General features: G+C 40.9%; 2 protein-coding genes across 2 annotated transcripts in view; both read right to left on the bottom strand.

Moving 5' to 3' along the window:
* The window catches only part of LOC147630780 (putative acyl-CoA dehydrogenase IBR3), a 38493-nt gene extending 19962 nt beyond the window's left edge, over positions 1-18531 (bottom strand). Inside the window, exon 1 of the mRNA XM_086810763.1 lies at positions 18098-18531. Within this exon, the coding sequence (XP_086666889.1) occupies positions 18098-18226 (129 nt within the window). The 5' untranslated portion in view covers positions 18227-18531. The remainder of the gene's footprint in view (positions 1-18097) is intronic.
* LOC147630781 (uncharacterized) lies at positions 15229-15976 on the bottom strand. The gene has a single exon (XM_086810064.1). The coding sequence runs from the start codon at positions 15886-15888 to the stop codon at positions 15229-15231; it is 660 nt and encodes a 219-aa protein (XP_086666190.1). The 5' UTR covers positions 15889-15976.
* Positions 18532-24162: the final 5631 nt, after the last annotated feature.

Below are 24162 nucleotides of genomic sequence, written 5' to 3'. Positions count from 1 at the left end.
CTCAGATATCTCTTGGATCAAGCTTCAACATTGCATGACCAGAGAAGGTGGACCATTGGGACTTCGTGCGACTGATGGTTTACTTGAGCCTTGGGACCCTGAAATCCCAGAAGATTGGGCACTGAAGACTTGACGAACAGTGGACCAGGACATTGTACTTGGGCATTGAGAATGGTGCAAGACAATGTGCCTGGCCATAAATGTAGATACACATTTGTGAATATCCATGAAATGAAAAAGTCACTGTGTCATGACCACATTATGTTTTCTGATGTGGTCACGAAAGAGAATGTTGGTCAGATGACCTAAAGGAATGCTTTGGGCATATCTCCTAAAATTTAGGGAAAACTGCTATTTTTGGACAGTCATCAGATTTGAAATCTCTTCGCGTCAATCTCTCCGGAACGTTGCAAGGATCAATAATCACCAAAGGACTAATGTCAAAATGTTAGCAGATTGGGAGATTTTTAGACCGGAAGGCTGGAACGGGATATGAGCTGCATGACTGCCATGTGGCAGCTTTTAGGCCAACAGCTATTGGAGCTTCCCCTTCCCTATTCTCTATGCACTGAGGGTTGAGCTTGCTCCCCACAGCCTCTCTTAACCTATATTCAGCTATGGAAATGCCCCTCTAGTGGGCTACTCTCATGAATTATGTACAGTTGAGTGGGGAATATGCTTTTTGGCTGAGGAAAGAGCCTCCTTTGACAGGAACAGGAGCAGCTAACTGCTGCTCCAAAGCAGGAACAGGTGAGGGTAGTTACCTCACCACGCAGGTGTCCAATTCAGCACTAAGTCAGTGCTGTTTTTGAACTGTTCAAGGGCTGTTCCAAGGCCCACTTGATGCCAGATTGCAGAGGGACCTTGCTAGGGTCTACCAAGACAGTGTGGTGGTTGTACAGAGCTGAAAACAGGTCTGTACAGAAAATACAGCAAGCTGAAATTCACTGTTTTGGGCTTATTTGAGTGGTAGAAGGCCAAGGAAGAGGACCAGGGACTTGGGATTTTGTTCACGGAAGGTTTATGTACCGAAATGCTGCCGAAATTTCCTTAAAACAGGGGTTTCTTGGCTGTGAATTGCTCTTGTAACTACAGATACCATACCCTTGTAATTTCCCTTGAATTCATTGATAAATAAATACCGAAAGGGGTGCCGGGACTTCGGGACCAATTTGGTGTTGAGCAAGGAGCGAGGATTCTGTTTGTGTGTGTGTCATAAAGTCCAGGTATTTAATTGAAAGAATTACTGTGTTATGTGTCCATAGCCCGGTTCCATGGTTCCATTGCCGGGATAGGGTCCTCTTTTCTGCAAGAGCCCGGACACGGATTGGATTGGGTGAACAAGAGACACACACAGAGAGGTACAGCTGATTACAGGTGAGAGAGATTACAAGATCTTTCTTTGGATACAGGATTCCTTTGAGGGCTCAGTAGACAGCATGGCAGATAAGGGAAAAGGAAAGCTCCCAGCAGAAGAGAGTTCCTCTTCTACCCGCCGACACCGTAGAGAGATGACAAGTGCCAGAGTGTCAGCATCTGAGCGGACACAGCCAGTGTCACAACCAGCCATGTCAGTAGGAGAACAGGAACAAGAGGATTTATTTCATGCGCAGCTCCTGCGCATGGTTGGTACCTTTGAACAGCTGGTGAAGAATCCCAAGATGAAGAGATATTTGCAGTCAAGGACAAGGGATTCCAGGCTGAATCATCTCAGCATGCAGTTGAGAGGGCACAGGAACAAGTGCCAACGTACTTGGCCACTGAGAATGGTCCAAGACAGTGTGCCTGGCCATAAATGTAGATACACATTTGTGAATATCCATGAAATGAAAAAGTCACTGTGTCATGACCACCACATTACGTTTTCTGATGTGGTCACGAAAGAGAATGTTGGTCAGATGACCTGAAGGAATGCTTTGGGCATATCTCCTAAAATTTAGGGAATCTGCTATTTTTGGACAGTCATCAGATTTGAAATCTCTTCGCGTCAATCTCTCCGGAATGTTGCAAGGATCAATAATCACCAAAGGACTGATGTCAAAATGTTAGCAGATTGGGAGATTTTTAGACCAGAAGGCTGGAACGGGAAATGAGCTGCATGACTGCCATGTGGCAGCTTTTAGGCCAGTTTCTAAGTACAGGAAATTGGGCGCTTGCTTATCTTCCCCCTGGGCTCATTTTTGTGGAAAGCAGGTGGATTGTTGCAGGTTAAGAGCTATTGGAGCTTCCCCTTCCCTGTTCTCTATGCACTGAGGGTTGAGCTTGCTCCCCACAACCTCTGTTAACCTATATTCAGCTATGGAAATGCCCCTCTAGTGGGCTACTCTCATGAATTATGTACAGTTGTGTGGGAAATATGCTTTTTGGCTGAGGAAAGAGCCTCCTTTGACAGGAACAGGAGCAGCTAACTGCTGCTCCAAAGCAGGAACAGGTGAGGGTAGTTACCTCACCACGCAGGTGTCCAATTTAGCACTAAATCAGTGCTGTTTTTGAACTGTTCAGGGGCTGTTCCAAGGCCCAGTTGATGCCAGATTGCAAAGGGACCTTGCTAGGGTCTACTAGGACAGTGTGGTGGTTGTACAGAGCTGAAAACAGGTCTGTACAGAAAATACAGCAAGCTGAAATTCGCTTATTTGAGTGGTAGAAGGCCAAGGAAGAGGACCAGGGACTTGGGATTTTGTTCACGGAAGGTTTATGTGCCGAAATGCTGCCGAAATTTCCTTAAAACAGGGGTTTCTGTTAGAAAAAGTGATCTATGTCATATCATAGACAAGGTCAAAGGGATGTGGATGAATGTGGTGAAGGCTAGGAGTTATCCCACATGCAAAGGCAAAGCCCATATGGTACTTGGACCTATATAAAGGGTCATTTCAATGTAATGTATTACAACAACTCATTCTCAAGTACACAATCTCTTGGTCAAGTAAGTGCATCTTGTGTTGCTTTGTATTGCTCTTTGTCATTTGTTTATAATCATGTTTAGAATTATGTTTGAGCCTCCATAGGCTAGCCTATATCTAGATCCATGATTTCCAACATGGTATCAGAGCCTGGCACGCTATGGTTTAGCTTAGTTTAGTTGTTTTGCCATTTCTTTTCAATATGGTGCCCGCAAAAGGAAGTGCCATTGAGAAGAAGGAATAGCAAAATTATTGCATTAGTCTTTGCATCATTAGGGTTTCTCAAAATTCTAGATTTTTAGGGTGTGTGCTACACCTGCCCGTACCATCTACCGCACCTCTTCACAAGTCACAGCACCATCTCTACAGCCGCCCATTTCCTGTACGTATAGCTCCACCGTGTAAGCCTCAACCTTTTAAGCTACAAGGATTATCAAAGCCTTAATATAAGGCTTATGATAGCCTTTGTTTAAGGCTTATTATCAAAGCCCTGATAAAAGGCTTGATAGCCCGTGCAATAGAGCTGTGCGCAAAAAGAACGTACGAGAGGAGAGAAAGAGCTCATTCACAATGCGCATAGTAGGCTCCAGCCACCATGAGCAGCGAGGCGAGTGATGATCAACACCCATCACATCTTAGAAGATTACACAACAGCCGGAAGAGGGAGTGCTTGAAGAGAAGCAGGCGATGCAGTTGACCAGATCCAGAATCGGCAACGTGGAGCTCCTGACAAATCCGAAATCAGCGCAGCAATAAACGGGCGGTGCCGGTGGAGCCGTTTTTCTCATTTGAAATAAAAGATTTTTATTCTTTATTTTGAGACTAAGGTTTGAAAAAACCTATAAGAGGTTGTTCATATGGTACTTAAGAAAAGAGCGTATCTTTTACCTTTTTTTGGAAAATTCTCTGTACTATGTGGATGCCACAATGGAATGCCCACATGCATTACGAAGATGCCTCAAGGATGGGAATGCACGTACGTCCAGTCTATGTGCAATGTCAGGACGAAGAAGATGCTATGCAAAATGAAGATGCAGATAAAGATGCAGACAGAGATGCAAAAATGGATGAAGACAAAGACGAAGATATCAATGAAGATGAACAAGATGCTGTCTATGTTGATTATTATGTCATGGCTCACATGTCATAATGACGAATGAATTATGCCCTCTCTTACCCAAATGTTTATGTATGGACACCTCTAACCACCGATGATGTAGGTTATGTGTTATTATGATGCCCACAATATCTCTCAGTAGGCCAGGTAGCCCTCAAGGGAAGATTGATGGGGAGTTGGGTCTCCATGACCAACAAATGATGATGATGCCCATGGATATGATGATGATGATGCTATGATGATGATGGGGTATGGGAGAGGAATGTTTTCATGTAGGAATGTTTTCATGTCATGCTATTTTCATTTCGCAATGTAGAAGCTATGCTCCCTATGAGCAATGCTAATTTCTTTTATGTACTGTAGAGCTATACTCCTTATGAGTTAAGCTTTTTCTTTCATGTAATGTTAGAAGCAAGGAAGGGCATTATGATATGCCATGATCAAGGAAGGGTGTTAGAAAAAGTGATCTATGTCATATCATAGACAAGGTCAAAGGGATGTGGATGAATGTGGTGAAGGCTAGGAGTTATCCCACATGCAAAGGCAAAGCCCATATGGTACTTGGACCTATATAAAGGGTCATTTCAATGTAATGTATTACAACAACTCATTCTCAAGTACACAATCTCTTGGTCAAGTAAGTGCATCTTGTGTTGCTTTGTATTGCTCTTTGTCATTTGTTTATAATCATGTTTAGCATTATGTTTGAGCCTCCATAGGCTAGCCTATATCTAGATCCATGATTTCCATGGCTGTGAATTGCTCTTGTAACTACAGATACCATACCCTTGTAATTTCCCTTGAATTAATTGATAAATAAATACCGAAAGGGGCGCCGGACTTCGGGGCCAATCTGGTGTTGAGAGAGGGAGTGTTTGTGTGTGTGTCATAAAGTCCAGGTATTTAATCGAAAGAATTACTGCATTATGGTCCATAGCCCGGTTCCATTAATGGGTCTCCTTTTTTGCATTGTGGGAAAGCAAAGTTTATTATCTACTTTTTGATACAAATAGGGGTTTTGAATTATGTTGGTGCTACACAAAGGGTTTTAAATTATGTTGGCCGCCATAGAAGAAGAGAAGAAGGATTTTATTTTTTTTATTTATTTATTTGTGTGTGTGTGGGGGGGGGGGGGGGTGTTGTTTGCTCATCCAGCAGGGGAGAATATGGGCAAATTGCGATTTACCCTAGGTTCCAAAAGTGCCTCCAACTAGGACCCATACCCCTCAACTATATATGCACCTATGGTTCACCCTCTCCTCCAAAACAAGCTCCTCTCAATGTTTACATATTGCATGCACCCTAGGTTTTCTAAGGGGGCTAAGGTGTGTGATGGCTCAGTCCCTTGTGTAAAATTGCACCTACAGTTAACCATCTCCTCCAAAACTCTATATCTCCTCCGCTCATTAGACAACGAGAGACATGACTTCTTTAGCTTCTCAATAGCAAGTGCCAAAAGTAAAATGCTGCTCATCTTTAATTTGGATAGTCAATCCCAAGAAACCCCTCCCTTGGAATTGTTGGTTTTAGAACAAGTAATCGTCAGTCCAAAGGATTCTCATGTGGTGTGGTTTGATGACTGTTGATTCACACAACAATCACAGCCTTTTTTTAAAGCTTACATAGGGACCATGCAGCTAAGACCACGAAAGAAATGTGCGTTGTGCAAAGGACCGTCACAAGTCCAATTCAAGTGCTGAGCAAAAGCTGCAGGCTGTCCCCAAAAGCAAGCATATTTGCAAGCAACGGTGGCTAGGGGCACATCATGAGGGATGCTGCACTGTTTAAGCCAACTAACCACCACCTCCATTTGGCCCAACCGGCATAAGGGAGCTTATGCAAGCCCAGCATTGATTTGCTGATTTGGAACGAGAAGTAGATAGCATACACAATACACCCGATTAGGTATTTACTCAAATTTTTGCAAGAAAATGAGTACAACTGATGGACTGTCTCAACTGAGACTGACCAAAAATTAGGGTTTTTGTAGGCATATGCTCACTTATGGTAGTGCTATGTGTGAACAGGGCTTAACCAAGGGCACTTTTTCCCATGTGGTTTTCCCCCTTGGACATCAAGTGTGAAAGGACACTCTAACATATAATATTTTGTACTTCTATATTATATGGATGTGGCACACATGCAAGGGTTGACTTGCATTTTGTGGATACCACACTTTTGGCTCTCTCTCTCTCTCTCTCTTTCCCCACCCACCCTTGCTCAGGCCCCCAAGGCAACAACATAACTCTCCCCTGCACCTGTAGCTGAGCATCTTGTAGGTCGCATTTTCTGCGTCTCCCCCAAAGGGGAGAGGGTACCCTTGAGGGGGGACTCGTTCCACCAACAGCCCTCTCCTTTATCAGCAGCAACACATGGAAAGTAAGAAGTCTTTTGCCTCAGTCACCGCTTCACGATTACCGCCCATTCCTCCACCCGTGAGCAAGCCGACACCATGGGAAGCCTACCTCATGCAAGAACTGAAGAAACTCCAGGGAGAATTAGCAGCACTAAAACACGAGACGATTAAGAAAGATGAACAAATCAACGAACTGAAAGTGCAAGTGCAAGCCATGAAGACGAAGCAAGAGGAAGCACGAGAAGAACCCATACCTACAACACTACAAACAGAAACGACAAACCATGTTTCAAAGGTAAATTCAGTTAACTCACAAGATTTTGTTAAAGAAGTCATATCAGCGGTCAAAGAAAAGGAACGAATGGAAAGTAACAAAAAGGTCATCAGAGTCGGTGGTCTTCCTCAAGGCTGGGATAGGGCAGACATAGCTCAAGAGCTTCGAGAAGACTACATATTAGATACAGATGTACTTACAGTACAATTGAGCAAAGTAGTCCCCTTCATGGACTTAGGAGACCCTATCTCACTTATAGTAAAGGGTACACAGGCAAAAGTCTCCTATATGGACAACAATGAGAAAATAGCAGTGATGAAGCAAACAAGGTCTCTCCAAGGGACAAAGGTATGGATAGCTGATGAACTCACCCCGCTACAACTCAAGAACAGATCGGCAGAGCTGAATAAAGTTAAAGAAGCAAGAAAGAATGGCAAATGGGCAGTATACAGAGGAGGACAAGCAATCATTAAAGAATTCCGTACCCCACCCCCCTCAAGAGCAAATCCATCCATGGATGAAATATAGCTATTTTTATTTTGAACCTCAATTTCGAACTAGATGCAATAGAACCCATTGTAATTTAAACTCTTAAGAGTCTTAAGAGTTCATTTTGAGTTAATTTTTTTCAGTTTTATGCCTCTTTGGCATCGATACCCAGAGTGGAATGTAAATGGATGTACCTGATCTGTCCCATAGGTCGGATTCGGCCTCCCGTGGACGTTAATATAACTTTCTTTCTTTCTTTCTTTCTTTCTCTCTCATTTCTGTGTGTGAGCTTCTCTACCCTGCACCTAACCCTAATGTGCAGGTTTGTGTGTGTGAGTGTGAGTCCAACACCCAACATTTGGTATCAGAGCTGGGAAATAGGAGCTGGCCCTCGAAATCTGCAGCTGGAAGAAATCTTGCGAAATTCTGTCAATATCTGGCTTTCCGTCCGTCGCTTGCGTTTTTCCGTTGATGCTGTGTTTTTCCGTCGACGTCCGTCCAGCAGGTCCGTTCGCTGCTCCACCGTCCGGCCGCCAGAAACGGGCGGCACTAGTGGGGAACCCAACACCTCTGCCCAACCTCGCGGGCGGTAGCACCTTTGCAGCCGGTGGGTATACCCCAGCATCGGGCGTCGCTCCTGTCCGGCCGCTCACAGACGGGCCGTCCCGACCCACCCGCCAGTTCCGGCCGACCACGCCCGGCGTCGCCCATCGGTTCCGTTCCAGTCGCCCGTTGCTGTTCCGTTCCCACGGCGCCCGCGTAATCCTGCTCCGTTCGAGCCGGCGCGTCCGACCTCCGCGTAGCGCCCTCTGTGCAAGCCCACCGCTGCCGCCTCTGCCTGCCTCGTCGCTAGCAACTCCAGCGCTCGCCTCTGGCTTGTCCGACTCCAATGCCCAGCGCCTGCCTCTGCTGGTCCGCCACCGCCCAGAGCACGCCTCCCCGCCTTGCTGTCCTTTGCACGCCTCGTCACCTGTGTGCACCCGTCTGCAGCTCTGCAGATCTCACGACATCTGCAGCTCTGCACGCCTCCGCCAGCTGCCACGTGCATACACCAGCCTGCAACTCCGTGTGTTCTCCAACTGCAACGACTTGGCCAGCCTGCTGGCTCCCTCTATTCGACTGTCTACTCCAAGCCTGCTGCCCTTGCAGGAAGGTATTTCTCTGTACACATTTTGGATCAAACCCAAATACAAAATTTGCAGCCATTCCAGTGCAGGTCATATGCAGATTTAGCAGACACTTCTGTGCAAATCAAATTCACAGGAAAATTGCAGGTCCAATTTGGAAAATTTACCAATTTCAAGACAAATTGAAAAAATTGGGCATTTTGCTTTGCCTGCAATTTGGGGGTTTTTGAAATTGAGGTCAAAATCAGCAAATTGAACCTCTCTTATTTGCAAAAATTTGGGGGTTTTCAAAATTGAGGTCAAAATCAGCAAATTGAACCTCTTTCACTTGCAGAAATTTGGGGCTTTTGTGAAAATTGGCCAATTAGATGCACATTGAAACGATTGGAGTGCATAAAAATTGGGGATTTTCTGATTGGAGCATGTAATTGGGCATCAGCTGCGATTTGTCGCGTATGTATACACATTGTGTGTAATTGGACAATTTGGTGCAGGTTTACACTTGCTTTGGTTTGCAGGCATACATTTGCACAGGACATTTGGTTGCCTGGCAGTGCACATTGGTGCTTGGTTTACTTGCAGATATATTTTGTTGACATGGCACAGAATGCTACAGATGTATTTGGTGTGCTCACCCAGGAGGACAAACTCGATGGATCTAACTACTCCCTCTGGAGTTTCATGATCCGTAATTTGCTGGTAGCCAAAGGGCTTTGGGGCATCGTGTGTGGTGATAACACACGCCCACTTACCATACAGCCAGCCACGCCTCAAAGGGGAGGTGCTCAAAGAGCTCCTGATGTAGATCCTGCTCCCACACAAGAGCAGAAGAGATGGGACTCTAGAGATGCACAGGCCATGTCATTGATAGCCCTTTCAGTGAAAAGGACTATTATTCCGCACATTCGTTCATGCAAGACATCGAAGCTTGCATGGGACACATTGGAAACAATGTATCAGGTACGCAACGAGGCAAGAGTTGCCTACTTGAAGAGGCAATTGGATCTTCTTTCTATGGATGAGGGTGACTCTATGGCAGATCATCTCACCAAAGTGAAAGATTTGCAGGAACAATTGCTCAACATTGATGAGGTTATCCCAGACAGACAGATGGTCACCAACACTCTTCATTCTTTACCGCCTTCCTACTTGGGCTTTCACACCTCTCTCAACCTTTCAATGAGAGGAGGTGGTGATCCCGTCACTTTTGAAGAGCTCGTGGGTTTACTCTTGCAGGAAGAGCAAACAAGAGCAAACTTATCGAGCAACCGTGGTGGAGAAAAGGCATTTACAGCCAAGGATAAGGGTAAAGCAAAGAGCTTTAGGCATGGGGGACAACAGTCTAGCAAGGCTGGTCATGGACAACCCTCTTCTAGTGGTGAAAAGTCTGACAAAGGGGATGCAAACAAGCCCAAAAAGAAGGGCAAATGTCACTACTGCCATAAGCCTGGACACTACATCAGTGAATGTAGGAAGCGGATTGCAAAAGAGAAAAGGAAAGAAGCAGGCAATGCAGTAGCAGACTCTTCGGATGACAAAGCACAGCAATCAGCTAATGTAATCTAGGAAGAGTACACTTTTTTGGTCACATGCACTAGTGACACACCAAGTGCTTCAGACACTGATATGTCTTGCATTGCATCTGACAGACAGAATGCATCATGGTATTTTGATAGTGGTGCTTCGAGCCACATCATTTCATGCAAAGATGTATTTCAGCACTTGGTTTATGCTTCAAATGGCCGCACTGTATCATGTGCAGATCATACCACATATCCAGTAAAGGGAATTGGTAATGTCATACTTATTGCAGCCAATGGTGCCAATATATGTATGAAAAATGTATTGTATGTTCCAGAAATAAAGAAAAATCTGCTCTCCGTCTCAGCCATAAACGACCAAGGTTTAAAGGTTGAATTTGAAGACGGGAAGTGTTTGGTAAAAGACCCATCAAAGGGTTATGAAATAGTCACTTCTGGAACACGATACAAAGGCTTGTATAAGCTGGACAGCTATAACAAGTGCACTTATGATGCAAATACAGTGGCTGCCCACACTCCTCCTATGCATGATGCAGAGCTATGGCATGCTCGTTTTGGGCATGTAAATTTTCAGAGTTTGATGCTTTTGCAGAAGCATCATATGGTTGATAATATACCGCCTCGAGTCTCCACCAAGACATGTATGTGAGGGGTGTATTTTGGGAAAGATGCAAAGGAAACCATTCCCCAAAGATGGAGCTGTTAGAGCTGAAAGTAAATTACAGCTCATACATAGTGATGTATGTGGTCCAATGCGGACACCATCCATAGGGGGGCATCTTTACTTCGTCACATTCATTGATGACTACTCCAGGTTTGCTTGGGCTTACCCTTTGAAAGCGAAAGCAGATGTGTTTACATGCTTTCCACACTTTGTAGCAATGGCTGAAAATATGTGTGGATGTAAAGTCCAAACACTCCGCTCGGATAGAGGTGGAGAATACATGTCAAATGCATTCAAGGATTATATGCTTCAAAAGGGCATCAAACACCAATGTACTGTGCCTTATACACCGCAACAGAATGGTGTAGCTGAAAGGAAAAATAGATCTCTCATGGAGATGGCAAGATGCATGGTGAAAGCACAAAAGTTGCCTCACAAATTTTGGATGGAAGCTATAATGTGTGCAACTCATGTGTCCAACAAAAGCTTTGAAAACCATAACACCATTTGAGGCTTGGTATAGCCGAAAGCCAACAGTGGATTATATGCGTACATTTGGGTGTTTGGCATATGCACATGTGCCAGAACAACTCCGAACAACGCTAGATGACAAAGCAATTAAATGCATTTTTGTGGGCTATAGCAATGAGAGCAAAGGATACCGTCTTTATAATCCAACTACACGAAGGATTTTTGTCAGTAGAGATGTGGTATTTGCTGAAAATTCAGAACAGCCCATGTACAGCTTGTATAAAAGCAATCATACAAGCATACAGGACATGTTTGATGGACTTTTACCCATTGCAATTAGGGGGGATTCAGATCAGCCAGCCCCTACACAAGAAAATCCACATGTAGAACATGTGGAACAGCCAGCCATTCAGCCCCCTTCTATGGAAGAAGTGGAAGATCTTGTCAAGGAAGAGCAAACAGCCATAGACACAGCCAAGTCAGTGCCAAGATGGTTGCTGAAAACTTTGCAAGAAAGCAAACTTGCAGCTCCACTCAGGTAGAACAAGGGCTAGTTCCAGCCATGCTTTGAATGTACATCGTGGGGAGTCTGCATTCGCAATGGGTGGTCTCTTTGATTCAGAAGAGCCTTCTTCTTATGAAGAAGCACATGAGAATGAGCATTGGTTGCAAGCTATGCAAGCTGAAATTTCTTCTATCATGAAGAACAATACATGGGATCTTGTGGAATTGCCTAAAGGCAAGCATGTAATTGGAACAAAGTGGGTGTACAAAGTCAAAAGAAAGTCTGATGGTACTATTGACAGGTACAAAGCAAGACTTGTGGCTAAAGGCTACTCCTAGAAAAAGGGAATAGATTATGAAGAGACTTTTGCTCCTACTTCGAGAATGACCACAATAAGATCAGTGATTGCATTGGCTGCCCATAAAGGATGGAAAGTGCATCAATTGGATATCAAAACTGCATTCTTAAATGGGGATTTACAGGAGGAAGTATATGTAAATCAGCCATTGGTTTTGTAGTTCCTGGTGAGGAACATAAAGTATGCAGGTTACACAAAGCATTGTATGGGTTAAAGCAAGCTCCAAGAGCCTGGTATGATAAAATACATGCTCATCTAACCAGCCAAGGTTATGAGAATAGTCCAGCTGAAAGCACATTGTATGTGAAGAAAACCGATGCCGATATTCTCATAGTCATCTTGTATGTAGATGACATGCTCATTACAGGTACAAGCAAAGCACAAATTTCAGATTTCAAAACTGATTTGAAAGCTGAATTTGATATGTCAGATTTGGGGCCTTTACACTACTATCTCGGCATACAGTTTATGCATACAGATGATGGCATTGTTATGCAGCAAACGAAGTACATAAAAAGTTTGCTAAAAAGGTTTCACATGGATGAATGTAAGCCCATTTCTACTCCGGTAGAACCAGGTGTACGGCTTACTATGCATGATATTGGAAAGCCTTTTGAGGCCGGCATTTACAGCCAGGCAGTGGGATGCCTCATTTACTTGTGTAACACGAGGCCAGACATATCTTTTGGAGTGTCTTTTGTTGAGCAAATTCATGCACAGCCCAGGCACAAAGCATTGGCAAGCAGTCAAACGCATTTTTCGCTATCTTAAGGGTACCCTGGATCTTGGTTTGTTCTATCCCAGGGGAGGCAGCTTGCAGCTTTATGCATACAGTGATTCAGATTGGGCTGGTGATTATGATACCAGGCAATCCACCAGTGGAAATTGTTTTTTTCTTGGCAATTCATGCATATCTTGGTTGAGTAAAAAGCAACCCACTGTTGCTACATCTACTTGTGAGGCTGAGTACAGGACAGTCTTTACAGCTACAGTAGATTGTGTATGGTTGAGGAGACTGTTGGCTGATCTTCGTGAGTGTCAGCAGACACCCACCACCATTCTCACTAATAGTCAGAGTGCTATGGCCGTGGCACGAAATCCAGTATTTCATGCACGTACCAAGCACATAGAGATTCATTATCACTATGTCAGAGAGAGGCTACATGCAGGGGAGATCAGTTTATCTTATTGCCCTACACAGGATAATGTTGCAGATCTATTCACAAAGGCTTTACCTCGAGAAAAGTTTGAAGCTTTCCGCAAAGCTTTGGGCTCTCTCTCATACAGAGAGTGATCTGCTACCTTGTACAAGTTCACACTTCCACTACAGGGACTTTTGGCTCTCTCTCTCTCTCTCTCTCTCTCATTTCTGTGTGTGAGCTTCTCTACCCTGCACCTAACCCTAATGTGCAGGTTTGTGTGTGTGAGTGTGTGAGTCCAACACCCAACAGTTTTTCCACAAAGAGTTCCCCTCTTTCCTTGTCAGATATTCCACTCTATGGTTAATCAAGGATGCCTGAGATACAGCTCTACCATGCAGTGTAGTTGGTATCATGGGTGATACTAACATTAATACTTGCAAGCTAGTGTTATTATTGGTATATGCAGTTGGGGTCATGCTTGTGAGGTGGGAATACTATCCAAGGCCCCTTGCTGCCTTGGGGATATGCTAGCCTGTGCCGAAGAAGTTGCATCTATATGGGGAGGAGATGCAAGGAAAGGCAAAGCACAGACCCATGGTAGGCACACCTAGGAACGCACTCACACACCGGGTAGGCATGTTAGGCCTCCCGGGATGCGAGTGAGGTTCTTAGGTGCCGAGTGCCCCCGGGGGTTGCCCTTTCCACCTTAACGGCAATTGGGCCGAACGTGGAAACAGGACCGAAGACAGTGAAAACGGCGGACCGGCGAGTCGTGCCGTGCTGACGGGCAGACGTGGCCAGGCCGGCAGATCATGGATGGAAGGCAAGTCCCGAGCCTAGGCCGTGGGAGCCGGGCCGAGCATCAAGGCAAGTGATCGGTGAGACCCGCAAGGAAAACGTGCGAGACGCGCTCGACGGGCCGATGGAGGCGTTTCATGAAGCTTGGATTGTGGATGGAGGCCCCGCGGCTAGATGTCGGGGGACCGCTCCACCCGGCCCCTGGCAATGCTAATGTTATTGATATTGCGGGTGATTTACAGTGTTAAATACTGAGCTAGTGTGTTATTGGTGTTATGTGTTTGTACCTATGAACGTAATCATGTTGGGATTAATTGTTGAGGAGTCCAATTAATTGTTCTAACCAATGTGATTGATACTTGTGAGTAATAGGTATTGAGCAGTGCAAGAGTACCAATTGAGGTGTTGCATAATGGATGGCAGTCTGAGCATGGTGAGCAAGGTGCCGATCGTGGTGTTGTGCAAAGTATTTATGGCAATGTGCCAATTTTCATATTTGAATGCTGTGTTTTGGCTTTCGTGGGACGTTATACTTATAATGGCAATTTATATTCCATGGTTAGCATGCCATAGATGGAAATTTATATTCCATGGTTACCACACCATAGATGTGTAGGAGATTAATTTATTTATTGTGTAAAGGAAGTGCACAAGGCACTTCAACGACCAGCTCACAAACAAAGTGAAAATGAACCCCAATGCTCGGTCCTGCCATGAAAAGATGGAAGTATGTACCAATATATATACCTTCATAAGGTTAGAAAAATCTAAACTTACGAATTGAGAGATTTGAGAAAGAAATAATAGTGAAGAAGAACAAAGACAAAAACAAAGCATTTGAAAGATCAAAAATAAATAAACTAACAAACCTAGTACTAAGGAGAGGAAATCAAAAGATAATATCAAACGAAGACTTTTTAATTAAGACATTAACCCCCAAAAAAAAAAAAAACCAAAACACAAAAAACCAAAAAAACAAAAACAAAAACAAAATAGCAAAACAAAGAACTGTAAACTCTAGACCTAAAGCACTAAGAGCTAGAACCAAACATTAAGCTAAACTTTAAGAAAGACTTCAACTCAAAAGTGCAACCATTAACTCCAATGTCTGTCCGAACATGAAGTGTAGGTTCATCATGCATAGCGTGGACAATAAGCTATGACATCCCTACTCACGTCATCAGTGCCCAAGAGTAGGTGCAGCTTTGTACAAGGTTAGTCCAAAAGAACATGCTTTATAAAACCAACGAACTGAGTTTCTATCACTCTCCGAAGGTGATGGGCATACTCAGCCATGATAGAGACTAGCACTCAAAGTCTGCTCTAAGATATAACAACAATCAATCACAAAACATAGGAAAGAACCAAACTAAGTCTATATTAAGCTAGAGCAAGAAGGAAAAGACTAAACAAGGCCTACTCTATGTTAAAACAACAAACCCTACTCTAAGCTAAAACAAGCCACTTTTACAAAAGAAGCATTGAATTATGAATTAAGTGGGCTTTTCAACTCCCCACTTCTATTAAACTTACTCCTTATCATTTTAAACATTCCAAAAGCTGAAATACCAAAGATAAACTTACTACGATTCATGAAAGAACGAACCTTTTTCAAAATCTTATTGAAACTATAACCTTTTTCCATAAGCACCAAAATAAGATGGCATGATTGAGAGATAAAGGCAAATTTAGTAGAGCAAAGATGAGAGAATCTAAAAAGTTGAAAGCAGATAACACCATACTTAGCTGTATCAAAAATATTGAAAGAAAAGTGTGGCATCCGAATGATCTTTAAGTTAGCATATTCAAGTTGTAAGCGTTTGTCATAAATATCTACTATGAAGCCTGAAGATGATTGAGTGATCTTAAGGTCTAAAAAAGCACAACTATTGCTATTCGAGGTGCGGTTAAGTTCGCAAAATTCCTTGGGATAGATCCCTCCACCTAAGGAATTTGAACTGATATACAAAAACTCTTGAAAGGAAGGAATGTCGGGAACAAAGAGGTCATCTACAAAACATCTCACATTACAAAGTTTGTGAAGAAAGACATGACAAGTATTAGCAAAAATAAGGCGTTTCATAAAATCAAACTCATAAGTAAAAAGATAAAAATTAGCAAGAAAGACCGCACAATTGATACCCATGGGAATACCAATTGCTTGCTTAAATAAAGAGTCGCCTAAGGATATATAAAGGTTATCTAGGAGAAAATCTAACCAAGTACAAATGTCATCTTTGTCTACAATTTTGGTGAATCTTCTTTCTCTTATCTACATCTTGATTTTTACTTTTTAACCAAGAAAAATCAAAATACAAAGCTGTGCATCTATCCTTTTCTAATCTATAGGCAAAAACTTTCGTCATAAGGGATCTAATCCTTACACGTAAGTCTTCTAAGGGAATACCAATTGCTTGCTTAAATAAAGAGTTGCTTAAGGATATATAAAGGTTATCTAGGAGAAAATCTAACAAAGTACAAATGTCATCTTTATCTACAATTTTGGTAAATCTTCTTTCTCTTATCTACATCTTGATTTTTACTTTTTAACCAAGAAAAATCAAAATGCAAAGCTGACTTTTCTACTAATAAAGCCTTGCATCTATCCTTTTCTAATCTATAGGCAAAAACTTTCGTCATAAGGGATCTAATCTTACACGTAAGTCTTCTAAGTCTAGTTTGGTATATAAGATCGTGAAGTCGAAGGTTTGAAAGCATAAAGGAGACGACTTTTCAGCCAAGCTCTGAGGAGTTTAAGAATTTCAAGACGGGAACTACTCCTACAGGGTCTTTTCAGGTAGGCACGTCAACATCTTTAAGAAGATTTTTCCAAAGGTCATGGACACTACGTAAAATGGCTTTAAAGCAATGACTAAGCCATTTAGAAACATCCGTCAGAGATGTATTGCAAGAAGCAGCTATGAACCTGGCCTTTATAGGATTCTTATGAAACTTCCAAACTGTATACAAAAAAAGGCAAAGTAGGGTTACACTTGAGACCAAACGATTTAAAAAAATCTTAGTGTTTCAAGATAACGTCTTGAGAGAAGAAAGTGAACAGCTAGAATAAGTCTGAGAGAAAGAATTCACTTCACTTAACAAACATTCTAAGTAAAACTTTTTACAAGTAAAAACAAAATTAGTAAATAACAAAATCTTGATGAAATTTCTTGAGAGCAACTAAATCGCTAGAAGATAAAGAATTGCTAAAACAAAGGGAGTACTCTTTGAACAGAATTTTGTGACTCTAGCTGTCTATAAGAATGTGAATGGGAGAGTCCGGAAGAACATCAACATTACCCAGCATCTGCATCAACCATATCAGCTCACAACAAGTATCCAAATAGGCACGATACTCAGCCTCAGTGGAAGAAAGGGAAACTGTAGACTGCTTCTTGGATCTCCAAGAAATGAGGCTGGAATCTAAAGTGAAGTAGTAACTAGAAGTGGAACGCCTGGTATCTTGATCACCTGCCCAATCAACATTAGAGTATCCAACAAGCTCAGTGCCTCCTTTGAAAGAGAGACCATAGTCCAAGGTACCAGATAAGTATCAAAGAACCCTGAGAGCGTCCTGCCAATGAGAATGTCGAGGAGGGGAAGAGAACTAACTGAGAATACTAACATTGTAAGAAATGTCCAGCTTGTGAGGATGAGCGGAGAGAGCAAGAATTGATAGTGGTGTATCTGGCTGTAGGGGCAAAAGTTTCCTCATAGTCAATACCCTCAATCAGAGAATACCCCTTTGCAACCAATCTGGTTTTGTGTTTGTCCAAAGAACCATCGGTATGAAGCTTGGTTTTAAAGATCCAAAGCTTTGATAAAGGGATATGTTTTTAATAGTCCTCCAACCAATGACCACTTTGTGCTCAAAATGACTTCAACTCGTCGCTCAAAATTATTGTTGAAAAACAACATTCCTCTCAAATCATTATTCGAATGTTAAAAGAGAAGGGCCCATTCATAAGGTTGTCCATGTATATATGTATGTACATACATACATGGATTTATGTATATCTATGTATGTATGTGTACAAAAGAAACATGATAATTTTTTCAACAGATAAAGGGCTCGAGAATCTATGTATGTATGTGTACAAAAGAAACATGTTAATTTTTTCAACAGATAAAGGGCTCGAGAATCTATGTATGTATGACAAAGAAACATGTTAATTTTTTCAACAGATATAAGGGCTCGAGAATCTAAAGGCATCTGCATCATAATGATTAAGGAAGAAAATAGCAATTGACGGCTAACAATTAGAATTGAAAGGGAGCAAAGACACAGAAAAGCATGGAAATGGAGGCGGGCTGAAAGACAAACAGGGAAAAATAAATAAATAAAGAGAATGAACCTGAAAAATTCGGATGGTAGCAGGCGGTGGAGGGAATCCTTCGACAACTGATTGCAGGTAGCTGAGAAGAGGTTGTTCATCGAAGCGGTGGGCAGCGCGGACTTGAGCGAGCAAAGGAAGCACCGCCATGGCTGGATCCTGATGGTGTAGGGCTACTACTACCAAGGGGTATTTAGGCACTTTATATGCCTGCTATAATAAGAATAATATAATAATAAGGACGCTTTTCTCGAGACAGGTATATCTATCTTTCTATATCTATTCTATCTATACAACATAAAGGAAGAGTGCCTACCCTTTTATATGGAGAAAGGAGAAGGACAATTTTTGAAAAGGAGAAAGTCTATCTACCTATCTATCTATATAAGATAAAGGAAGAGTGTCAACCCCTTTACGTGGAGAAAGGAGAGGGAGAATTTTTGAAAAGGAGAAAGGAGGAGAGAAGACAAGTGTTTGGGGATTTCTTTCCCACACGCCTAGATGCATTGGGACTTACAATTAGTTGTCACCATCAAACCATTTATTCATTGAATATATATTAGTGGGCTAACCCGTGCTTCGCACGTCGCCTCACATGGTAATTTTGTGAAACTTTTCTTTTGTGACCCATGCTTCGTGTGTATATAATTGGTTTTGTCAGAAAATGGAACCAATGGGCAAAGTGATAGGATGAAGTCATTGTCAAAGGTTTGGAAGTAGGAATCCTAGCTCCATATTTTTCAAATCTCAAAGTAATAAGAGCGTACCCCTCTCTCTCTCTCTCTCTCTCTCTCTCTCTCTCTCTCTCTCTCTCTCTCTCTCTCTCACTGTAGCACAAAAAAGCAAAGTATTCATTCCCTAGCGTACATATGACTGCACTCTTCTCTTGTCCTGCCATGTGTCCCTGCTCTCCTCGATGATTAAAATACATAGTACAGAAAAATATATAAATATAAAAGTCATAAATTGAATGTTTCAATATGTATGTGTTGGTTGTAGCTAATGGAACAAATTGACAAAGTGATAGGACAAATATACTTGTTGTCAGTGGAGTGGACGAAGCTGTTATTAAAGGTTTGAAAGTAGAATTCCCAGCTTCATATTTTTCAAATCCTAGATTAATAGGAACCTGCCCCACTCTCTCTCTCTCTCTCTCTCTCTCTCTCTCTCTCTCTCTCTCTCTCTCTCTCTCTCTCTCTCTCTCTCTTACCATAGCACAAAAAATAAAGTGTTCATTCCCTAGCGTACATATGATTGCACACAATGATCTCTTTCCTTGTCCTACCATGCACGTTGTGATAACACATATATAATGAATGTGAGTGGACGAAGCTGTTGTCAAAGGTTTGAAAGTAGAATTCCCAGCTTCATATTTTTCAAATTCAAACGGGACCCTTTAATCTTCTTGAAGAGAATAATCAAAAACTCATAAAATATATCAAATATTAAAACAACTACTTGAATTAAATTAAAAATTAAAGCATAAAACAAAACATAAGGTAAGAGAAAGAAAAACATCACCATCAACACAATCAACACCAGGCTGGGTGCAATCTTCCCCCCCCTTGTGCGTGGCCTTCCCCCACACAAGAGTATTTTTATTAGCTTTTTTGCAAAAATAGGCCATAGCCCCAAAATATACAAAATGTGCTTTTAGAGAGCACGGCACTCTTCTTTTACAAAAATAGAGTGTCAAATATTGGGACTAGGGTAAAGCCATAGGCTTTAATAATTTCCACATTATAAATGTATCTTTCCTAAAGTTCAAAATGGAAAAATCATTTGCTAAGGTTACAAGCTACGCTTGTAAAAATAAATGTGATGCACATAAGAAACATTCTCCTCGACATTATTTATCAATCCTCGTAATCTTCTTCACCTGAAAATATAAGCCCAATTAATAATTAAATTAATCTCACAAATATTAAACAGGCACAAACCATAACCAACTCATGACTACCAGGCGTTGACTACCAGGCCGCGTAAGTACTTCTAGGGATCACCCTGCCAATATAAACCTAACTGAAATAATGATAGACGGCCCCAAGCATACGTCGTATACCGCACGTATTAATATTTTTAGTGGTGTCACCCACGATATTAACCTAGCCGGCATGACGCAAGAGTAACCTAGGCGTCCCCAAATTACTCAAGAGGAAAAAAATAATATTCTTAAAGAGAACTTAAAATATATTCTCATAACATCCCTCTTGCTTGAGTTTGCAATTGTCCTCAATTGTAGGTTTGCTGGGTTTGAAAAGAACGAAGGATCTCAAGATAAGCTCGGAAAAATTTCTCGGGCATCCATTTTGCATCTTCTTGAGGATGGTTTTTTTTTTAATGTCAAAAGATATTTAATTAACATGGATCATAACAGTCCCCCTGTTGGGAATCAATTGTCCTCAGTTGCGCAATCAATGAGTGGATGGCTTCATGGCAGAAGTGGAGGACAAGATCATCACATTAAACAATTTCTGAAAATAAAACCAAACAAGTGGAGGACAAGATCATCACATTAAACAATTTCTGAAAATAAAACCAAACAAGTGAACGCATGTGTAATGTATCTAAGTGTCCCATACCACAGAGGTACCTTCCACATACAAACACTCGCTGGTGAAAGATAGAAGACATAGATACGTTTGGTGTAGCCATGTAAAACCAATCTACTGTCCCATACCATAGATTAATTCCACACGACACTACCTTAAGAACAGAAGTTTGAGAGACGGAGTAGCTAATTCCCTCTGAAACTTTCATTCTGACATAACTTTTCTCTATCCTCAAAATTAGTCTACAAGTCTTATTCCAAAAATAAATTAGGTCAAAATGGAAATTCTTATCAACTTAAGATTGAAAAATAATCACTTATATTACTGTCAATAACTTGATAAATTCTAGGGATTTGTTCTTGATCTTAATCTTGTAATTGTCTAACTAAATTCAAAAATTATAATCTTTGAATAGGTTTATAATTCTTGAATTTGTGAATCTTAGTTGTAAACAATGAAATCTAAAGGGGATCTTGATCTTAAGCTTAATCTTAAACTTGATATTAGAACTTGAAAATAGACAGACATCTTGCGTCCTAGTTGATAACAAGAACTTGATATACTAGTAATGAATCTTGGCTTAGATTAAAAAAATACTTGAATGGACGAAAATTAAGAGATTAGTCTTTAATTAATCATAATTACAATTCTTGAATAAATCTTGTTCTTAAGGGGTTTAAATCTTGTGGTTGAATATATCTTTGACTTAGAGCAATTCTTGGTCTAGAAAGAATCTTGTACTCGAATAGATCTTAAACTAGAACACTTGAAAATTTAGACAAAACTTTACTTGAATTGGTATACAACTTAAGCTTGGTTTCTAGTCACTTGAGAGCTATTTCTTTACTTTTCTCATCATCACTAAATTCGATGGTGAAGCAATTGATAACTTGAATCAAAGACTGGAGAAACTTGATTGGTTCTTGAATCTTCAAATTGGTCTTAATCTTCTATGAAATGTTTAGCAAGCATTTTTACTTGAATTGGGGCAACTAGATCTTGAAGATAACTTTTGCTAATCTTGTATCGATCTTTCTAGTTAGGTCACGGTATCTAAAATCCTTTTCAGGAGCTAAAGTTTTCTAACTAGGTCTAGAAGGAAAGAATATTCACAAAACAGATACAAAAGCAAACAAAAAATTGTATACAATAAATAATTTTTAACACATACCTCCACCTTTGGTTAATGTGTCGAGTGCGTTAACCTCTTCGGTGTCAAGCTATTCCTGAATAGTACGATGGTGCGGATATTCACCCATTTCTTGACATTTAAAAGGAATAAGAAAAATTAAAACAAGAGAAAAGATAGGGTTTCTTATCTCATATGGAACGTCAAGCTAGATGTGAGTCCTGCCAAGTTAGCTCAATACACAAATGCATAATTTTTCAAGAAGTAATCCATGGACTTTTTAAAATTAGAAAACTAGCCATAGGTTAAAGCAACATTTTAATGATATCTTCACTAACAAGCTGTTTATATTATTCGTACTTCATGAGGATTTAGAAAACAACATTATTCACCAGAATTTGACTAAAGTCTTAAAATTTCTCTTGAGGTAAGTTCTAAAAATCTGTAGAAGAAATCCAAACTAACTATATGTACATGGGATCCTTTTCCATAAAATGTGATGGGAATAGTAAAAAAAAATATTTTCTTTTGTAAAACATTTTATTAATCTCATTTGTAAAGCTTTAAGCTTTTAAAAAAAACTTAACAAAGCTTTATAATAAAAGCTTTTTCAAGCATTTCTCAGCCTAAAACTATTAGCTCAGCTAACCCAAATTTAGAGAAGAGGTCATATATTTATAGATATGGTCTCTTTTAAAAAATTTCAAAACTTTATACTAAGCTTTATCTCATAAAGCTTTTAATATTAAACTTATTAAGCTTATTAAAAAGCTTATAAAAGCTTTACTATAAAACCTGGCCAATGCCCAACGCCAAACGCTGGAGCGCAAAAAGGAAATAGCCCACGAAAAAGATTCACAGCATCTAATAAAAAAAATAGAAATAAACATTTTAAGCTTATAGCTAATATAAGCTTTGTAATAACAAAGCTTTTAAGCTTAAATAAGCACAAATAATGGTCTGAAAATTCCTCTCTCCCTGAAATTCGCAGCGCTAGGTGTCGCCGACCGTATGGAGAGAAAAAATTCAGCACGTCCTCGCGCTGCCGCCCGAGTATGAAGAAGGGAGAGAGAAGCGTTGCCACCCGGGTATGAAGGAGGGAGAGAGAGAGAGAGAGAGAGAGAGAGAGAGAGAGAGAGAGAGAGAGAGAGAGAGAGAGAGAGAGAGAGAGAGAGAGAGAGAGAGAGAGAGAGAAAGACTAATTGAAAATTTTATATATATATATATATATATATATATGGCTTTTACTCATTTCTGAGAGAGAGATGTGCTTTTACTAATTGAGAAAAATTTAGAAAAATCCATCACCTCCCACCCTTGATTATAGAAACTGAGCAAAGGGAAGTTTTAGCAATTCTGATTATGGCTCTCCATGCTCCTCTGCTTGCTCTTTCAATCCGTACGGACAGATTAAGAAGAGGATTAGTGAAGAGGAAGGTGGTTTTATGGTTTTGGAAAACCCACTAATGGTTTTTCACCTAGTTTTACCCTTTGGGCAATAGATTGATGGAGATTGATTACCCAATGGTTAAAAACAAGCTTTATTTCATCCATACATAAACAAAAATCCCTAAACGTGTTCTTCTTTCATTTAAATTCAAGAAAATTACCAAAATCACCTCTGTTTTTGTCACTTTCACCTCTTTTGACCGCCTTCAAGAAAATTAAATTACACCAAAGCTCTAATACCACTGAAAGGGGACCCTTTAATCTTCTTGAAGAGAATAATCAAAAACTCATAAAATATATCAAATATTAAAACAACTACTTGAATTAAATTAAAAATTAAAGCATAAAACAAAACATAAGGCAAGAGAACGAAAAACATCACCATCAACACAATCAACACCAGGCTGGGTGCAATCTCCCCCCCCCTTGTGCATGGCCTTCCCCCACACAAGAGTATTTCTATTAGCTTTTTTGCAAAAATAGGCCATAGCCCCAAAATATACAAAATGTGCTTTTAGAGAGCACGACACTCTTCTTTTACAAAAATAGAGTGTCAAATATTGGGACTAGGGTAAAGCCATAGGCTTTAATAATTTCCACATTATAAATGTATCTTTCCTAAAGTTCAAAATGGAAAAATCATTTGCTAAGGTTACAAGCTACGCATGAAAAAAAAATGTGATGCACATAAGAAACATTCTCCTCGACATTATTTATCAATCCTCGTAATCTTCTTCACCTGAAAATATAAGCCCAATTAATAATTAAATTAATCCCACAAATATTAAACAGGCACAAACCATAACCAACTCATGACTACCAGGCGTAAGTACTTCTAGGGATCACCCTGCCAATACAAACCTAACTGAAATAATCATAGACGGCCCCAAGCATACGTCGTATACCGCACGTATTAATATTTTTAGTGGTGTCACCCACGATATTAACCTAGCCGG

The sequence above is a fragment of the Cibotium barometz genome, chromosome 16 (genome assembly GCF_041138505.1).
Source record: "Cibotium barometz isolate CiBa-2024 chromosome 16, ASM4113850v1, whole genome shotgun sequence".
NCBI lineage: Eukaryota > Viridiplantae > Streptophyta > Polypodiopsida > Cyatheales > Cibotiaceae > Cibotium > Cibotium barometz.
The sequence above is the reverse complement of the archived record's forward strand: the minus strand, read 5'-3'. Positions and strand labels throughout refer to the sequence as shown.